This window comes from Panthera tigris, chromosome B2, assembly GCF_018350195.1.
Source record: "Panthera tigris isolate Pti1 chromosome B2, P.tigris_Pti1_mat1.1, whole genome shotgun sequence".
NCBI lineage: Eukaryota > Metazoa > Chordata > Mammalia > Carnivora > Felidae > Panthera > Panthera tigris.
Window position 1 is genome coordinate 45,562,247 of NC_056664.1, and position 18,796 is coordinate 45,581,042.

Below are 18,796 nucleotides of genomic sequence, written 5' to 3' on the forward strand. Positions count from 1 at the left end.
ATATTCTTCTATCATGAAAAAGTCAAGGAGGATAACATCAAATTAATAAACAACTTTTTGAGGGGCACCTGGGTGGATCAGTCAGTTGAGTGTCAGACTTTGCTCAGGTCATGATCTCACAGTTCGTGGGTTCAAGCACCATGTTGAGTCTGGAGTCTGTTTTGGATTCTGTGTTTCCCTCTCTCTCTGCCCCTTCCCTCCTCACATTGTCCCTCTCAAAAATAAATAAACATTAAGAAATTTTTTTTTATTAAAAAAAACTTTTTGAGAGAAGTTAACTAGAAATATAAACTTGGATATTGTTTAGTAAGTTAAGATGTGATTAGTAACATACTGATAAGATGTGATTAGTTAATAAAAAAAAAAAAAGTCTAAAGTTTCTCAGCCTAGAAAGGATCCAGTTCCTTAAAAATAATCCCCAAGGTAAAAAATGGCTGGAAAGAATGAGATGATAATAAACGTTAAGTTGCTAATACCAGTTTTATGTGCCATTCCCTTAGAGAGATATGCTCTATCTATGAAAAGGGGTCATTAAACTAGTTCAGACCCTGGGCTTCCCAGGGCCCTGGGAGCTCCAGCAGGGCGCGTGTCTGTCTCTGGGGACACTTACTGGTGCCCCACCATCCCTGTCCTCATGCTCCATTACTCAGGCTCTGCCTCCTCCCCCCAGGAATTTGCCCTAAAGAGATTATCCCACAAACTGCACTGTGCAGGAAGATCTGGTTCCTGGGAAGTAAGAAATGAAAAGCTAGAATTTTCTCACATTTCTTTTAAGCTAGAAGTGTGAATCAGATATGATCCCTGCCCTTAAAAGTCTTATAGTCTTGAAGGAGAATAAGACAGATTCTAAATAGCACATATACTCCTTTGTGCTGTTATATGCATGTTTAATAACATGCTTCATCTCGGTTTCTAATGCAACATTTCATACATGAAAGGGTAACCTATCCTGTCTAGGAGTTCATATTTTGGTTTGCTAATATTCCCATGCAACAGATTTTCACTAATTTACATCCATCATCTATTTTCTTTCATTAAAATTTTTTCTTGTGCATAAGTATTTTTTATCTTAAAATATAAAACAAAAGACTGCTGAATGGAATCTTTAGCTTGTAGACTCTTTGGATAAGTTTCTTTTTCTCATTCAATTTTCATTTCACTACCAAATAAACACTTGGAACTATTAAAACAGTAAGTGTAACTTGGGTTTCCTATGGACGGAATATACAAATAAGGTTGTAGTACAAAGAGCTTAAATTTTACTTGCTTGTATCTTCACTTTACGATGGGAACTCTGGCCCCTGAAAACTTTTACCCTTACATTTCTGGGAGTCTTTCTGCTCTCTTTATTATTTCCCAAAACACTTTCCATGGTCTTCCTCTCCAGTCCCCTGGTTGATTGCCATTAACGTGAGCTAGCACTGGCACTGGTCCTGACTCTCTGAAGTTGGTGCTGTGGTCTTCAGATGTGATTCTGTGAATTCTCTTACTGCTAGGTTGCCACATAAAATATGTGGCACCCAGTTAAATCTGAATTTCAGATAAGTAAAGAATGCAATATATAGGATGCATTTCTACTAAAAAAATTATCCTTTGTTTATCCAAAATTCAAACTTAACTTGGTGCCTCGTATTTTTACTTGCTAAATCTGACAGCCCTACCTTGTGCCCAAGCCATACCATGCCTCCTGCAGTCTCTCGTGAGCTAAAGTCACATGTGTGCTATATACAGGTGGGGAAAATGGCTCTCTTTTCCTCTTCCGATGGCCTTTTGTCTCTTTATTATTTTTAAGTTCATTTATGAGACTGATTTACTTTGAGAGAGAGAGAAAGCATGAGTGAGGGAGGGCAGAGAGAGAGGGAAAGAGAGAATCCCAGTCAGGCTCTGCTCCATCAGTGCAGAGCTCCACGTGGGGCTCAAACCCATGAACCACGAGATCATGACCTGATCTGAAGTTGGACACTTAACCAACCGAGCCACCCAGGCATCCCAGCCTTTTGTCTCTTTAGCCCAACATTGCTTGTGCCATCTTAAGACCACTCACAGGAACAGCTTTCAGTGTCTTTCTGTGGCCATCTATCTTTGGGGTTTAGACAGCCTTAGAATGTCAGACTCACTGTGGCGGGCTTTTTTTTCCCTGTTCTCTTAGACATTCCCCCAATGGCTTGTCCCACAGTCCTCCTTATTGGCTAGCTCCTCCCAGACAAGTCAATTTACGTAATGAAGGCTACCAGCTCTCTTGGTTCATGAGGCACATACAGTTTTATTTCATCAAAGACTTTCAACAAATAATAAAACTTAGACTGTGATTACGGGAACTGCCTTCAAAGTACCTCTAACGTGCGTGGAAGTGTTTCCTACCTTTGGAAGCACTTAGGGAAGCTCTGTGGAAAAAGTGGCTTTGGGGCTTCAGCTTTTAAGAAATGTGTGCGAATTTGACAGCGTGAAAGAAATTCCAAGCAAATGTAACAGTATGAGTGGAGGTAAGAAGACAGGAAAGTTCAGGGTTGGCTTACTTTGGTTTGGTGACACCGTATGATGTACAGCAACTGGAAACTATAAGGAAAGTTGGTGCCCTGGACAAGGAAAGTTCTCCATGGCCGTGGTCAGGAGTTTGTAATTTCTTCTCCAGGCAATGGGAAGCGCTTGCAAGATTTGGTTAGAAGAAAAATATAATCAAGAGATGCTTATAGTCCTGTTACACAGGCTACATTCCAAGTGTGAGAAATTATAGGAGAGAGATTAGTTTATCACATAAATAAAGTAGGTAAGGAGTAATGAAGTCCCAAGGGAGGGACAGGAGAAAGAAAAGGAAAAACAGAAATTTGAAAGAGACTTTGGTCTGAAAACTTGATAATCATTTTAATCAGCAGAGTTTTGTTTTGTTTTGTTTTGTTTTTGTGGGTTTTTTGGTTTTTTTTTTTTTTTTTTAATTCCCAATGCCCATGCCACTTCGAGACTAATTAAATCAAAATCTCTGGAGATGAGACCCCCACATCAGTATTGTCAAATCTCCCCTCGTGATTCCAACACTCAGCCAAGACCGATCACCACTATTGCAGAGCAGGAGTTCTCTCACTTCCGTAGGAATCAGAGTCACCAAAGGGCTTGTTGGGCACCATTGCCAGAGTTACGGCAGATCTGGAATGAGGTCTAAGAATTAGCATCTTGAACAAGTTCCTAGGTGGTGTGGGTGCCGTTGGTCCAAGGACCATGCTAGCAGAACTTCTGCGGTGGAATGATCAGGACCTAACAGTTAATTAGCTATTACTATGTATATGTCTTGGCTGGTTGGGGGCAGAGGGAGAAAGAGTTAATTACAGGGGACTGAGATTCTGAGCCTGAGTAAATGGCAGCATAGAGGTGCTATTCAACAGTCATAGACAGTGGAAGAAAATAGATATTGGGCTTGAATGAGAATATGGAGAGAAAAGACAACGAAAAAGAGTGTTTTATGGGGGGCCATTATAAAAATGGGAACAGTAAGAAGAGGGAGCCAGTAAGAAGCAGAGAACCATCAGAGACACAGAAGGAGAACCAGAATGTCACAAACACCTAGCAGGGAGAAAGTGGTCAAGGCTAGCTCTGCTAAGAACATCACAAAAATGTAACCTCTGAGATATTTCCAAACCCAGTGAACGCAGAGAACAAAGGTCCCACATTTTCCTTATCTGCTCTTTACTATCCTTAGCAAAGAGAGGTCAGAATGATAACCCTGGAGGCAGCTTAAGGTCTTTAGTGCAAAAAACAGAGGGATCTGTATCCCTCACACTGCACTTACTAAGGAAATAAGGATGATGACCATATGACAGAAAGATTTTCAGTTTTGAGGGTTGAAACAAAAAGGGCTTTTCGCCTAATCTGGCTAAGGGCAGAGTATCAGTGCTCATGGAGTTAAGCCCCTAGCAGCTGTTAAGAATTTACAATGAACCTGGTGCTGTTCTAATGCCTTATACGGCTCCTGCTCACAGTGGGGTTCATGGATCAGTGGCATCGGCATCACTTGCTAGAAATGCAGACTTTCATCCACACCAGACCTCCTGGAACTGAATCTGTATTTTTGAAAATATCCCCAGGTAACATTTAGAGCTTGAGGTAACAATTAGAGCTTGAGAAGCACTGCTTTTAGGTATCATGAACTCATTTAGTCTACTCAGTGCTATGAGGTAGGGACTATGAGGAGGGAGCTGAGTTCTGAAGAGGTTACAACATTTGTACAAAGTCATACAACTAACGGGGCAGAGCAAAGATCTACACCCAGATAATCTAGATCCATAGACCTGGATCTGACTTGTGTTACATCATTGCTCAAGAAACTCTTACAATGTCCCTTCCCATCATCGCCGTACCTTCCACCGCGGTGGCTCTTATCCAACGCTTTTAAGGTGCCTGTCGTCCCCTTTGTTCTCTTGTGTCTACCATCCAAGCCATGCATGTTAACCTCCTCACCCCTTAGATCTCAGCTCATAGTCACCTCCTCAGAAGGCAGCAGTATCCAACACCCCAAGACTTGGTATTCCACTCTCACAGTGCCATTTTTTCTTCCATGATAATCTGTAGATATGAATTCGTGTGATTTTTGCCTTTTTTTGCCAGGCTTAAGCACCTAGAGGGCAAATGCACATCTGTTTTGTACCTCATGGAATTGCCAGGGACCAAGATGGAGCCTGGCACAGAGTCGACACGATCCGTTACCTAGATGAGTGTGCACAGGAATGACTTTCAAATCAAATGTGCACCTTCCCCACATTAGCATGGACTATAGTGCCAATCAGAACTGAATACTCTTGGGGGCCCCCGAGTGGCTCAGTTGGTTAAGCGTCCAGTTCTTTGTTTTGGCTCACGTCATGATCTCACAGTTTGTGAGTTGGAGCCCTGCATCTGGCTCCGCTCTGACAGTATGGAGCCTGCTTGGGATTCTCTCTCTCTCTCTCTCTCTCTCTCTCTCTCTCTCTCTCTCTGCCTCTCCCCTGCTCCCTGCTCGTGCTGTCTCTCTCAAAATAAATAAATAAACTTTAAAAAAAAAAAGAATACACTCTCCCTCCAGGTAATTAAGAAACCTGATGAGGTGAAAGAACAGACTTGAACATTCAAAAGAAGTGTAAACTTTGAGGCTGAACCTGATCCATCCAGGCAAGCCTCCACCTGCCAGAAACATTCAGGACCTCCTGAGGCTGTGAGAACCCTGTGTATGTACAACTACTTTCCAGAATCCAGAGCCAGTAAATACTCTGCCTTCAGCCTTTGAGGCAGCAGAGGAAAGTCAGAGTGGCCCACGTGAGCCCTCCCCGTATTGGCAGGGTAGCTCTGGAGGGAAAACATTGGCTGTTCTAACACAAATCCTATAACTAAACAGAGTCCATTCATTCTGAGTGCTGCTCATCAGGTACCTTTCAGAGGTCCCGAGTTTCTCTGAATGACAGAGAATAAGCCTTGATTTCAGTGAATGGCTCTGCCATAATAATCGTGAGAAAAGCACGGATTGCAACGTCACTTTAAAAATACGCCCCACTGTAATTTCGTGTCTCATTTTCCCAAATACTCTTGCTCCTATGGATAGTTCCTATACCTTGTGTTCTCATATTATATTAACATAATTAGGCTAACTAGGCCTTAATGTTGCCACTCTCGTGAAGAAAAAAACTGCAAAGGGCCTTGAGAAAAATGCTGCTGATGTTTTTTTCTTAAAGAGATGGTTAGATTTAATTTCAACATTTTTGGAAAATATTGAACGACAGTAATCAGCTTTAAGCTTAACCAAGGTGACAGTTCCCAACGACAGCTGATACGGACGAGGGTTTCTCCATGCGGAAGAGCTGCTTGCTAATTCTCCAGGCATTTCCTCAACATCTCTATCACGTGCCTGAATGATATGGCTATAGGCTCAACTACTCAATTTTCTTAGGGTGTTCTTGGTCTGAATTGACACGTTACTTCAAGCTCAGCCATGAATGAGGAATCCGGAGGTCCACCTTGTGTCTTAGACCTGAGCTTTTCAAATGCTCAAATGCATGAATCACCTAGGGGCTTTGTTAAAATGCAGACTCCTGTCAGGTGAGATGCGGGAATTTGCATTTCTAATAATGTCCCAGGTGATACTGATGCTGCCTGTCCATATGTAACACTTTAGGGAACAAGGTCTTAGAAAACAAAATGAAATTGATTTTGTTATTTACAATGCAACTTGGCACCCTTTTTAACCAGAAGCATTGCCTAAACGTTTCCGCGTGCCAGGGCTGGGATAAATGTAACCCTATCGACCAGCACAGGGGCAGAAACAATCCGGAGAAATGAGTTACTCCCAGGATTCCACCCTGGGGAGGGGGCCCCAAGGTGATCTGTTTGACTCAGGGAAGAAACAGGCTTGCTGTTCAATCTAGAGCCGTGTTACACAAATCTAGAGTCTAGGAATTTCCAGACTCCTTTTTAAAAAATATTTATACCAAGCACATACAGAAGTGCTTGGAAGTATCTAGAATAGGCTTGAACATATGCTGATCACTCTAAAATTGAATTAAAAGCAATGTGGTCCAATAATGATGTAACAGCTATTGGGTTAAAATGGAAAATACTCTCCAAACACAATGTATTTTGAAATGCAAAATATAATAGCTTGTTTCAGTTAAATAATGTCTATAATAGAAAAGGCTGAGAAAATAACTGTTAGAGCTTATCATTGCTTAAAGTGGCATGAGAGGCAAAGGAGTGGTTTCTTTTGGAGGGGGGAGTGGCCTTAGTTCTTCCTGCCCTCCCACCATGTTGTGTCTCTTTGACTTCTTTTCTCCACCCTTACCCCAAGCTCTTGGTGGTCCTGTACCACTGAGGGAAACACCAGCAGATCAACTGAGAGTAAGAAAAGAAGAATGGAGAGATCCATTTCTGTTCCTTTTTTTTTTTTTAACCATCCCTTAATCCTTGAATTTCAAACATGAGGAGAGTATAAATAAAATTATGAAAATTATTTACTTTAGTTAAAAATAGGTCTTTGTTGAAGGAGAAGGAGATAGCTCCCCCATCAAGCAAGCCTTTTGCCCATTTGGATGCTCAGTGTTGGAGGAGGTCATTAAGAGGACATGACCTCTGATTGACCCATAAGCTTGACCTGGGTAATCAGAGGCTCCTGACCTCTTCCCCTGGCCTTGCAATATACATACTGTCCATTATTCTCACAGTGAGAGATGTTTTCAAGGATGCAGCCCTGAGAAAGCAATGTGTTGTTGAGACCATCTGGACAGTGTATGTAACTGAACACAGGCTTCTATACAGACTTTTAAGATTCTCACAGGCAGGTATAGAGATCTACTCATCTTGTGGCTGCCCAGGAAAAGCCTCATATAGAAGTTCTCTTGCTCATTAAACCTTGACACCTACCAATCTAGGGTGGCCTGCTTCTTTCTTTGGTCTCTCTTTGCCTTCTTTGTATGGAGGAACAGTTTTATTTTATTTTATTTTTTAATGTTTATTTGTCTTTGAGAGAGAGAGAGAGAGAAAGAGAGACAGAGCATGAGTGGGAAAGGGACAGAGAGAGGGAGACACAGAATTTGAAGCAGGCTCCAGGCTCTGAGCTCGACACAGAGCCCAACATGGGGCTCAAACCTACGAACCATGAGATCATGACCTGAGCCAAAGTCTGGTGCTTAACTGACTGAGCCACCCAGGCACCCCATATTTTATTTTATTTTTTAAGTTTATTTATTGTTGAGAGAGAGAGAGAGACTGCAAACAGGGAAGGGGCAGAGAGAGACAGAGAGACAATCCCAAGCAGGCTCTGCACTGACAGTGCCCATATGGGGCTCGAACTCCCCAACCGTAACATCACGACCTGAGCTGAGATCAACCGTCTGACGCTCAACCTTGACTAAGCCACCCAGGTGCCCCGTGTACAAGGAACAGTTTTTAAACCAGTCAGAAAAATTTAATAAACCAACTTATCCTGACTCGGTGGCTAGGAAATATATATACAATAACTTCATTAGGAAACCGTGATGACCATTATTGAACAGCATAGTTCAGATCTAACCAAACACATCTACTTTATTCCACAGGAAAAATATTCTAGAATATATTCCCAAATCCACCGTAATGATAGTCATCTACTACCTAGTGGAACGTTACATCAGAATGCTAGAACTTGAAGTCCAGATTGGTGATGGGATTTGTCCATTAACACACAACTGATCTTCAAAGAACTGGGCTTAGAACTTAGAGCTCCTGAACATTTCCCAATTTACTCCCCATTGTCTTATCTCAACCTATATCATCAATTATTTTTCCTGATGCCAATTTAAGACAAAAACACCCAAGCTTGTCTGGGACAAAATACCCTGTCTGAAAACTGAAGACCACACTGTAGGTTTCCCACCTGCAGTTGATCATGGGGCCTCGCCATGGTTTGTTTTGAGTTGATGTGAAATGATATTAAAGATGAAATCACTGGCCAGTGAGGCATTTGCTAAACAATTTGCAGCAGGTTCCTCAGTCAGCATACAGTAGGGGTTTGCCCAGACTGGAAGTTTCACTCCCTTATGGATGAATAAGACAAGTGAAGCTTCCTTTCCCCATCTTATGAACTAGTGGATCTGAGTGAGCCAGCGGACAACTGTGAAAGATCAGTAGTGGTCTTTTAATGCAGATCTGAGATGACTTGGGAATTATGGCACGAGATTTTTTGTAGTACAAAGGCCTGTTGTTACAAAGAATGGCGCAGAGCATGATGGGACCTAATGTAGTATTGTGATTAAGAATTCAGTACGGACACCTGGATTCAAATCCCAGCTCCAACGTGTACTATCTCAGGGACCTTGTACAAGTCATTTAACCTGGTCATTAGCTTCCTTACCTATAAAATGAGAATAAAAATACTCCCCTGACTCACAAACTTGTAACAATAATATGCTATGTATAAAGCACAATAAATCTGAACATTCAGTAAGGTAGCAATGTTTTCCCCCATCAAGAGACAGAATCACGAAGGTAAGCTTGAATCAAAATATCCTGAGAGAAGATCTTGACATGGATGTCTTACAAGATTTTAGAATAAATTAGGGAAAGAGGTCTGGAAGAACCAAACTTTCTTGGAAATCTCTAAAATAATGTTGGTCCTCACTTTCCATGTTGGCTTAGGTTGCCCTTCCATTGAGTCTGGAATGAAATAATCAATGGCAATATCTTCCAAACCTGGAAATGTCCCCACAGAAGTGCTGTTCTTTATTAAGAAACAGGAAGATCTTTCTTTGCTCCTGTTCTTAAATATGGTATATTGAAGCACATACACTTCAGTTCAACATCTATTCATAGGTGTGGGATTAATGAAATTTAGTGGGAAGGACAGGCTGCAGGGGAATCAAATCTGCTTCATTTCTTTCTCACCATTTGCTATGGACCCCATTTGCCTGCTTCTTCTTTTTACTTGTGCATTTTACTGTGGCCAGAGTAAAGATCTTGGAGTCCAGAGTGGTCCTTGCTTAAGGATTTTGAGCACCTGATTCATTTTATTCAAGAGACTGGGTTCATCAATATGTTATGTATTTAACTTAGAAATTCAGTCTAGCCACATTGTATTAACTTATACAATATGTAGTTTACTAGGTGGGGAAAAAAAGGCTCTAAACTACTGGGGCCAAAAACATTTTATAGAAATCTGGAGAATGTAGAGACTACCTTTAAAAATAAAATTATGCCACAGAGGTATGAAAAGTGATGATAATTTTGTGATATTACAGTATAAATGTACAAATTAATCAACAGACTAATCAATGATGTGAATACTATCTATAAAGAACTGAATTAGGTTGGGGGGAACATAAATAGCATAGAAGGAATATAAGACATGACTTTGTGCCTCATCTGGAGTATGATAATGGATATAATAATATAAAGATTTTAATTAGAGACACCCTTATAGAGTTCCTATCATGCAGGTGTAGGAATTGCAGATTTGGGCACCTTTTCCACACAGTTTTTGAAAATGTGTATGTTTCATTTCTTCTATAGTATTCTAAGCTGACTCCTGCTTTTTTCATACCAGCTTTATCTGAGACTCTGTTACCAGCCAACTTTCCATGTCTCTGCTTCTCTGGATCACCTTGGCAAGATAATCGTGTTTATCAGAAGTTCTAAACCCTTCTGTGCTCAGGACTACTTGGGTGTCTTCGTGATATTTGGAAGATGTCCTTCCAACGGTCAGAACTGTTTCTGGTCGCTTCTTTCTGTCAATCGGTGTTTCTACATCTTCAGACTATCTCTGAGAACTGACCTGCTGCTTCTTCCGTGTCAAGAGATTGCCAATCCCTGCTCACGTTGTCCAGCCAGTGCTATTTATTTTGCATTTTCCCACAACTCCTGCTTCCCTGCCTAACAATGGCATCTTCCACCATGAAAATTTTCCATATTGAGTTGGGAAGAGAGGTGACCCAAGTATGACAGAGGAAAGCAAAATGAATTAGAGGGCCATAAACGTAAGTACAAAATTTCCCCTCAAATCTCATACACCAGAAGTTCTCAAACTTTACCATGCATCAACATCCCAGGGACACTTCTTGAGAACCACTGCCACATGTGAATCAAAATCATCTCCAAATAACATGTAATCAAAACAAGAGGCCATCTCATTTTGCTCTGTGACAAGGAGCTCTTAACCTAGACATCCTTGGAGACCCTTTGATAGGATTCGAGCTCTCCACGGTACTCCACAAATTATATTTTATATTACATTAGCATGTGTGAGATTGCATCCGGATGCTTGAGAGGGCCCACTGCTCTCAGAAGACACTCAAAGGATGCATTTTCCCAAACATTATCTTCTACAACTCCCACTGATGCCATGCAGTGAGAGTCAAGCCAGCACATGTGTGGAAGCGTTGACATTAGAACGGAGCAGAATAGGGCTTTACAGTTTATAGAGCCAAGGTGTAATTTTCCTGTTCTTTTTATGGTTAATAAAATAATTCTGTTAATACTATTACACTGGCCTTTGTAATCAATTATTCCATTCTTTCATGATTATACACTGACTCCTACCAAGATGTAGATCCACCAGTCAATCAGCCAAAAAGTTTAGATGGAGCGCCAATGATAGGCCTAGTATGGTGTTGGCTCAGTGAGAAACCCAAACATTGTAGAATCCCTGCTCACAGGCAACTCTCAGTGAGGATACTGACATACACTACTTGTAAGCCCTGTGAGAATAAGAACCTTGTTTTTCTGACCCCAAATTCTGTCTCATGTGCCTACAAGAGCCCCTAGCAAATCACAGGAGCACAGCTAAATATTAAATGAGTGAATTAAAGACCTCAGGGGTTTATACTGTAAATGTCATAATGATTTTGACGGATAAACAAAATATTCACAGTGGCTGATTGGCCAACGCTCTTACACCTGGAGAGTACTGCTGAATAAAGGAAATAAGGGACCCAATTAATAAGGCACGTTAATAATCTGCAAACTTGCCTCCACAGGGAAAACAAATTGAAATTTAAATATGACACAGTTTCAAATGGCTCTTTACACCAGATGTCCGGCATAGGTAAGAACTCAGTTAAAAGATTAGGCTAGAAGATCACCTCTCCCTCCACTGCATCCTTTCCTGTAGCAAGTGATAATGTTGATGGCAAAGGATTTGGGTAACAAAAAGCATGCTGCCCAACCACATATATTCATCATGCTTCCTTCGATAAGTGTGAAGCAGGCAAGCCCTTCCTTACCTAGATTTCAAGCTGATGAATCATCTGTCTAGTTTCAGTAAACCCCAAGGGACTGCTCAGCTTTGTAAAGCTGAAACCCTGTCAGCCTCTGGATGCATTTAAACAAGGACAACGTGTTAAAAGGAGGCAGGTTATGAGGTTTCCTGAGGAATCCCTAGTTTCTAAGTGCACAAAGCTCTCCTTCAATGCACAATAAAGAGCCTTTGTATCTAAAATAACCCCAGAAAGTTATTTTTAAATCGTGTATAGATGCTGACTATCTCAAATACATAAAGAGAAATATTAATGATATTCGGCCATCCATTTACCCAAACGAGGTCCCTCCTATTCCATTATCTCCATGGTAGCACACACATAGCCTTATACACGTTAGAAGAAAGAAAATTCCTCCTTCTTGGGAAATACCTGTCCTGGGAGTTCTCCGTTGTGCAGGTTCTGAGCACACACAGGGTCGAGCATACAAATGGTGCAGTGACTCTTTTGGAAGTCACATTTGTCCCTGAAACTTCAGTCACCTGGAGACTGCATGCCTCATTGCCTGCAGCAGCTCAATCCTGACAGTGTAGGATGAGTTTAGAAATCTCATTTGAGCAACAAAATTTGAATCGAGAGTTCAAACAGCATAATGTGTTTAATGCTGAAATAATCTTTTTTTTTTTTTTTTTTTTTTTTTTTGCAACTTCTGCTGACTGTGGAATTTTTCTCTTTTTTCTTTGCTTTTGGGCTATCATCTTGGTTTGGTTTGGATATTGTGACGGGAAAGGAGGGTAACAGGACTCAGTCTACGGGAACATCTGTTACCTGCACATCCCCATTTGTACACATAGAACGTCTCTGTTTCTTCTGCTATGCTAACACACTTACACATAATTCCTGAAATCCCTACTACATTCATATCCACTGCTTCCAGACACACACTCACAAGGCACCAAAACACAAAATCTCTACATGTCAAAATCAAACCAGGCTGAAGACGTAAATAGGTGAACATGGCACCAGGTGGATGTGTAATCAGTAATAAGAAATACATCGAGCCCCATAATGAAAAGAAATCCCCCAAATTGTTTAGGATTCCCCCTCCCCCTTCCATTCACTGATTTATTAACCCTGAACAAAGATGTAATTGCAGGGTCTCAGAAACAACTTTTTTTTTTTCCATTTTTTTTTTTCATTTTTTTGGCATTTGTTTTGTTTGGCTTTGAATTTCTTAATATCTAGTCGTACCATTCATTCATTGCCTGTTTTCTTCACTCAGTTGCCCATCTTTCCCCCTCCCCCCCCCCCCCCCCCAAAATGAAAGAAGCATTAGCTTCTGAGTCTTAAGGATGAGACCTCTGCATTTTCTTTGCTTGTTTAGGGCAAGAAATGAAGTGCTGCCTCTTTAATTGGCAGAAGCATGCAGGAGGAGCGTACCTTTAATTTAGTGCTGGGATACCTCACTTGCACCCTGGCTGTTGTCTTATTGGAGACGGCAGCCTGCCTGAGATCCTCTAGCACTGAAATAATATCATCCAGCACGCATTTCTTATCCTGATTTTTCAACACACACAGATGGGAAAAAGTATAATTATAGCCCTTGTGGTTCACCTTCATTTCCAGCACGGCTCGGTGGGTCTGCAGGATCCCCTCAGCCTGGAGCAAAATATTGTCCCCGGGTGGGGAGAGGAGGATCACCCTGCCATACCTCCCAGGGGTGTGTAAGTCCGAATAGAGCTGGCTTTTGGACTGGTCCAGGGGGAAAAGGCTGCTGGCCAGGCTGCGCTCGATCTTGGCCAGGCTGTGGCTGGGAGCGACCAGGCGCTCCAGGTCGCCCTCGGGCTGGAAGCGGTTGAGCGCGCTGAGGCCGAAGGTGATGGTCAGGACTGCGGGCACGGTGAGGAAAAAGACCGGGTGCCGGCTCACGCACAAGCCCAGCCTGTGGCAGCACGACTGGAGCCCTCTGCGAAGCACCTGCCGCAGCATCCTCCACCAGATCCAGCTCGCAGGCGCTCCCGGCCGTCTTAAAAAGCACATGTGACATGTGTAAGCGCCGGGCCACCCCCCCCCCCCGCTCCCCCATCCCACCCCCCTCCGGGCCAGCCCCCCTCCCCAGCACCGCCGCGTCCCCACCCCTCCGCGCTCACCCCCAACCACTCCGCCTGGTCTTTCCCCGGCCCCACCTCCATGCGCTCCTACTACTCTTTCAAACACTGCAGCAAGTTGCAGCAAGGCGGGCAAATATCGACAGCGCGCTGCGGGGGCACCGCGGGGCCCACCCCTCCCCGGCCTCCCCGCGCCCTCGCCGCCTCCCGCGCCCCTCTCACCGCATGAGCAGCGTTCCCTCGGTCTAGCCCTTCATCTCGGTGCTGCAGTCCCCCGGCCTCCCTCGCTGGAGGTGGTTCCGTGCGGAGCGTCCCACAGATGTGGATTTCCTCTCCGTCCTGATGGGGTTCGGTGCCTAACTGGAACCATGTGCCTCGGTGTTGTAAGAAGCAGACATGTGCCCCAAAAGGGGCGGAGGGGGGCGGGGAGGAGAGAGACTAGAAGGGAGGGAGCGAGGTGGGGGGGGCAGCTAAGCTTTTTTTTTAAGATGCTGGCAGTTATTTTTAGAGTTTTGTTTTCCCTCTTCCCTCCTGGCTGGAGTGAATGGAAGAGGAAACTGGTGAAGGTGCTGCTGGCCCATTGGAGCAAAGGCAATTAGAGCCTGCGTGGGGGAGAGGGGGTGTACGGGGGAGGGGGGTGTGTGGAGGGAGGGAGCTCGAGGGCTCCTGGAGGCCAGCAGCCGTTTTGCCCCTCCAGTTTCCCTGTGCCCTCGAAATCTGCTTTCCTGCCGAAGGAAAAAGAGAGCGGAGAGGATGATGCTGCATTTTTAACATACCACAAAGCATGCAAGGGATTTCCTTGCAACACCTTCCCGCCGTCATTCCAGACTAGTAGGCTGCAGCCGAGGGCTGCCAGAGACCCCATTTGTGGGTGGTGCGTTGGGGCTCTAGAGATCCCTTCCTTGATCTGGTGATTGGAGAGGAGGCATTTGCCAATAGCAGTCGCCTGTGGCTTGGTGTGTGTGTTTGTGTGTGTCGCGGGTTGGTAGTGAAGATCCACAGGCAGTGTGTAGTTTCCCATAAAATATTACGTTCACTTCCTGTACTTTTGAAGTTTAGGACAAAAAGTTCTTAGTTTCTGGTTTCAGTTCCCTTTCCCCATTTTCCCTTCCATCAGATTTATTCTGATATGAAGTAGACCCAGAGGCTATCTAGTTTTCTCTTGTGAGTGGAATTACAGAAACAAACATTTTGGGACACCCATCACACAGGTTTTGCCTCAATAAAGAGGGTGACAGGGCTAGGAGGAAATACACTGGAGTCGTTTAATATGTAAAACAGTGAGTCTCCTTCACCACAGAGGAGAGAAAACTCCCACCAGGTACAATTCCTCCCTGACTACCTAACCCTGTAAAGATGAGAAACTCTCATCTGCAGATCCCATCAACTTCAAAAACTTTACTATTAGTAAGTGGATGTGTGTATTTTATTTTTTTGCTGATTGGGCCTTTCACAAGGCCCAGTGTTCTGGAAAGAATGTGAAGAACCCTCGAAGACAAGTTCTAAATTTGGTTGTGAACTGGAGACCTGCTTTCCAAAGTTTCTGTTCTTTTTGCACTGACTTCATAGAGAAAATGGGGATTCAAAACATGATTCATTCACACTTTCTTAATCATAGTAAAATGACCCACTCTTCATCAGATACTTGAGATATGCCCATGTGTGCATACAAAAAAGCTGAAAAATCTCATCCTCTTAATAGATGAGTTTTATTTTTCCTAGTGGAATCAGTTTTTCAGTTAGAAGACCAGAGAGACTGCAGGCAGCTCAGAAACAGGGGCAATGGTTAATTAAGGGCAACAGTTTAAAGGTGGTGTTATATAGAAGATAAAAGAAAAAATTCCAGCCTTTAAAATTGAAATTGACCTTGAAGAGCAGTCTGTTTGCAGCACCCCACCCCCTACCCCCAGGCCAATAGCTTCTATAATATCCCTGATGGTTCTCCACCCAGCCCTTGCTTCTGTATGAGATTTCTATTCTTCTATTCTATTCTATTCTATTCTATTCTATTCTATTCTATCTATTCTATTCTATTCTATTCTATTCTATTCTATTCTATTCTATTCTATTCCATTCCATTCCATTCCATTCCATTCATTTAATGCTTTTATATCAGCATGGGTTTAGGGGTATTTATAAATATTTCTCTTGTGCTTGGATTAGAATTCAATACTTTGTCTCCTTTGTTGCTCAGATTGGTTCCACTTTGCCCACTGGGTCCTCTGTCTCCCTTTGACATATCTCATTATTATTGGGTCCTTAAAAAAAAAAAAGTATTCTGTATTTTCCAGCACTAAAAGATATTCCAGGCTTGTCTTGTATCTTTTCTGTCTGAGTATCAGCCATTTCTCGAGAAGCCCTGGTTTGTTTATTAGACAATGGTATTAGAAACAAAGATCTGGGTGCTAAGTGTGCTGCTTGCTGTTGGGGTGTCATCACTTCTAAACCTTCGCCACCGACAACAAGGAAATACATGGGTGTGCAGATCTTCCTCAGCTGACAGTGGGGTGATGTCCTAAAAAATCCATGGTAAGTTGAAAATATTGCAAGTTCAAAATGCATTTAATACACCTAAACTACCAAAACCATAGCTAAGTCTAGCCTACCTTAAACGTGTTCAGAGCACTTAACATTGGCCCGCAGTTGGGCAAAACCGTTTAACATAAAGCCTATTTTACAGTAAAGTGTTGAATATCTCATGTAAGTTATTGAATATGATATTGAAAGTGAAAAACAGAATGGCTGAAGGCGTATGGGTTGTTTACCTTCCTGACTGCATGGTGACCTGGAATCTGTGGCTTAGTGTCGCTGCCTAGCATCAGGAGAGATTATCCTACTGCATATGGCTTGCGAAATTCAGAGTATGGTTTCTACTGAATGCGCAACAACATAAAGTTGAAAAATTGTCTGTCGAGCCATTGTAAATTGGGGACTGTCTGTATACTAATCTGTGCATGTGTATATCTATAAATAGTTCTTTATTTAGCTCTTTGTATCTAGATTAAGCTAAACATGGGTTTATATATGTCTCCAACTCTAATCTATTGCCACATGGGTCATTGAAGCCTCTTTCCTATGCTTACCTGTAACCTCCTTACCTGTCACTTCAACAGTGACAAATTGGCTCAGTGGCTGATCTTTAAATGATTTTTCAATAATAAAAACATTTTTTTTTTGGAAAAAAATTGAAGTAAAGAAGAAAATCATGGCTTCTTAATTTTGATACTGTAAGAAGCTAAGGGCAAATACTATTATGGGTTGATTAGAAAGATAAAGCATATGCTCAAAAGAAGGGGAATATTAGCAATATTCCAGATTAACCTACAGGATATTAATTTGCACTAGAATATTAGTGGATATCAATCGCATGATAATTCTAGTAAACCTGATTGAAAATAAAGCTTAAAATAAATCTGAAAGTGGTGCATTTAGAGGCCAATCAGTTACAACACAAGTATCTGTACTGGTTTGTTCATATAGGATTTGTCGTTTCTGATGTGTGTTGGTCAATATCAGTTTTCAAGACTTGGAACCAGGTTGGCATTTATCCACTTGGCCTTTTGTGGGTTAGGACACCAGAAGAACATGAATTTGGACCCAGAATAGCTGAGTTCTAGGCCAGCCCCTCACGTTACTTCCTGGGTGTTTTGAGCGAGACACCTCGGTCTCTGATCCTGTTTCCTTATCTATGAACTTGGATTATGTTCTTTACCCTCTTGTCACTTCATTCACAGCAACATTCGCCAAAGCCCTGTAACTCTGTCGTATTAACTAGTGCTATAAATAATACTAGTGATTGTAACAAATAAGCCTCTAAATTTTAGCGGTGTGAAACAGTACAAGTTTATATCTTGTTCGAGGTGAACAGTCCATTATGGGTATTCCCGTTTTAGCAAGGAAAGGTAGACCTCAGTTCCACAAGTCATTCATCCATCTTCGACTCCTGGCTTCCAAGGGCATTCCCAAGGGAGGCCATTTCCTGGCCAGTCAGCTAAACGTGGGAAAAGAGCCCGGAGGAGCCCGCTGGGGAGGCGTTTACGGCTCAGTCTGGAATGGCATACGTTATTTCCTCTTACATCCTTAGATTAGAATTTAGTCGCAAGAGAGGCTGAATAATGCAGTTTCACGCAGATCTCCTCTGTCCCACAGGCAACTTGAGCAATGTTGGTTTTGGGAAAATGCTCTTTGAGCTTCTTCTGTGGTGGCTTTAAGGAGTCTGACCTCTTAGGCCTGTCATGTCCAGGAAGGGCACGTCTGAGAGATACAGTTTTAGAGGCAATGTTGGTCTTTATCATTTTGGATGTTTCCAGCAACTGGTTTAAACAATAAGGGCATTTCTTATCTAACTGTTAGGATGTCCTTGGAACCACAGTAGAGGGGACGGCCATCACCAGCACAACCCAACGAAAAGCCCCTGTAGCTGCCAGAAGGAATGAGAGGTCAACCAATCACCGAGCCACAGCACGACCTGACTCGAAAAAGGCCCACCCAGACCTAAACCCGGAACCGCTGCAGCTTAAAAACCCCACCCCACCACACCTGGGGGCGACTTCCCTGACTCCTTCCTCTCTCTCTCTCTCCCTGAGTCACGGAACCTCGCCCGAGACCTTAGTTCCCAAATAAAGCCTTTGACTGCTAAAATTTTTTAGCCTCTGACTCCTATCTTTACCCTGGCTTACGCCTGACCCTAACATTTGGTGCCGAAACCCAGGAGGGAGGTAGTAGCTCGCCTCCCTTGGCTGAGCTCCCTCCTCGCCAAGCCAGAGGCCAACACCCTACTCTCAAGCGCCTACAGGAGCCGGTAAGTAGGACAGACCCTTCCTTCCCTCCTCCAACTACGGCTGACACCCACGAGAGACTTCTCGCAAGTCAGTCTCCTTTCCTCCGCACGCCGCAAGGCCCCTTATTGCAGCGCGAGGGACACCTCGCCCTGCCACGCCAATGGGGAGTAACCAGTCTAAACCGCCTGGATCTCTTACCCCCCTCCAACGTCTGTTAAAAACTTCCGGCTCC

The 18,796-nt window shown here is 43.1% G+C and overlaps 1 protein-coding gene across 1 annotated transcript in view; it reads right to left on the reverse strand.

The window, feature by feature from the left end:
• PTCHD4 (patched domain containing 4) overlaps positions 1-13,715 on the reverse strand; it is a 178,320-nt gene extending 164,605 nt beyond the window's left edge. The window contains exon 1 of the mRNA XM_042985297.1: positions 13,290-13,715. Within this exon, the coding sequence (XP_042841231.1) occupies positions 13,290-13,715 (426 nt within the window). The remainder of the gene's footprint in view (positions 1-13,289) is intronic.
• Positions 13,716-18,796: the final 5,081 nt, after the last annotated feature.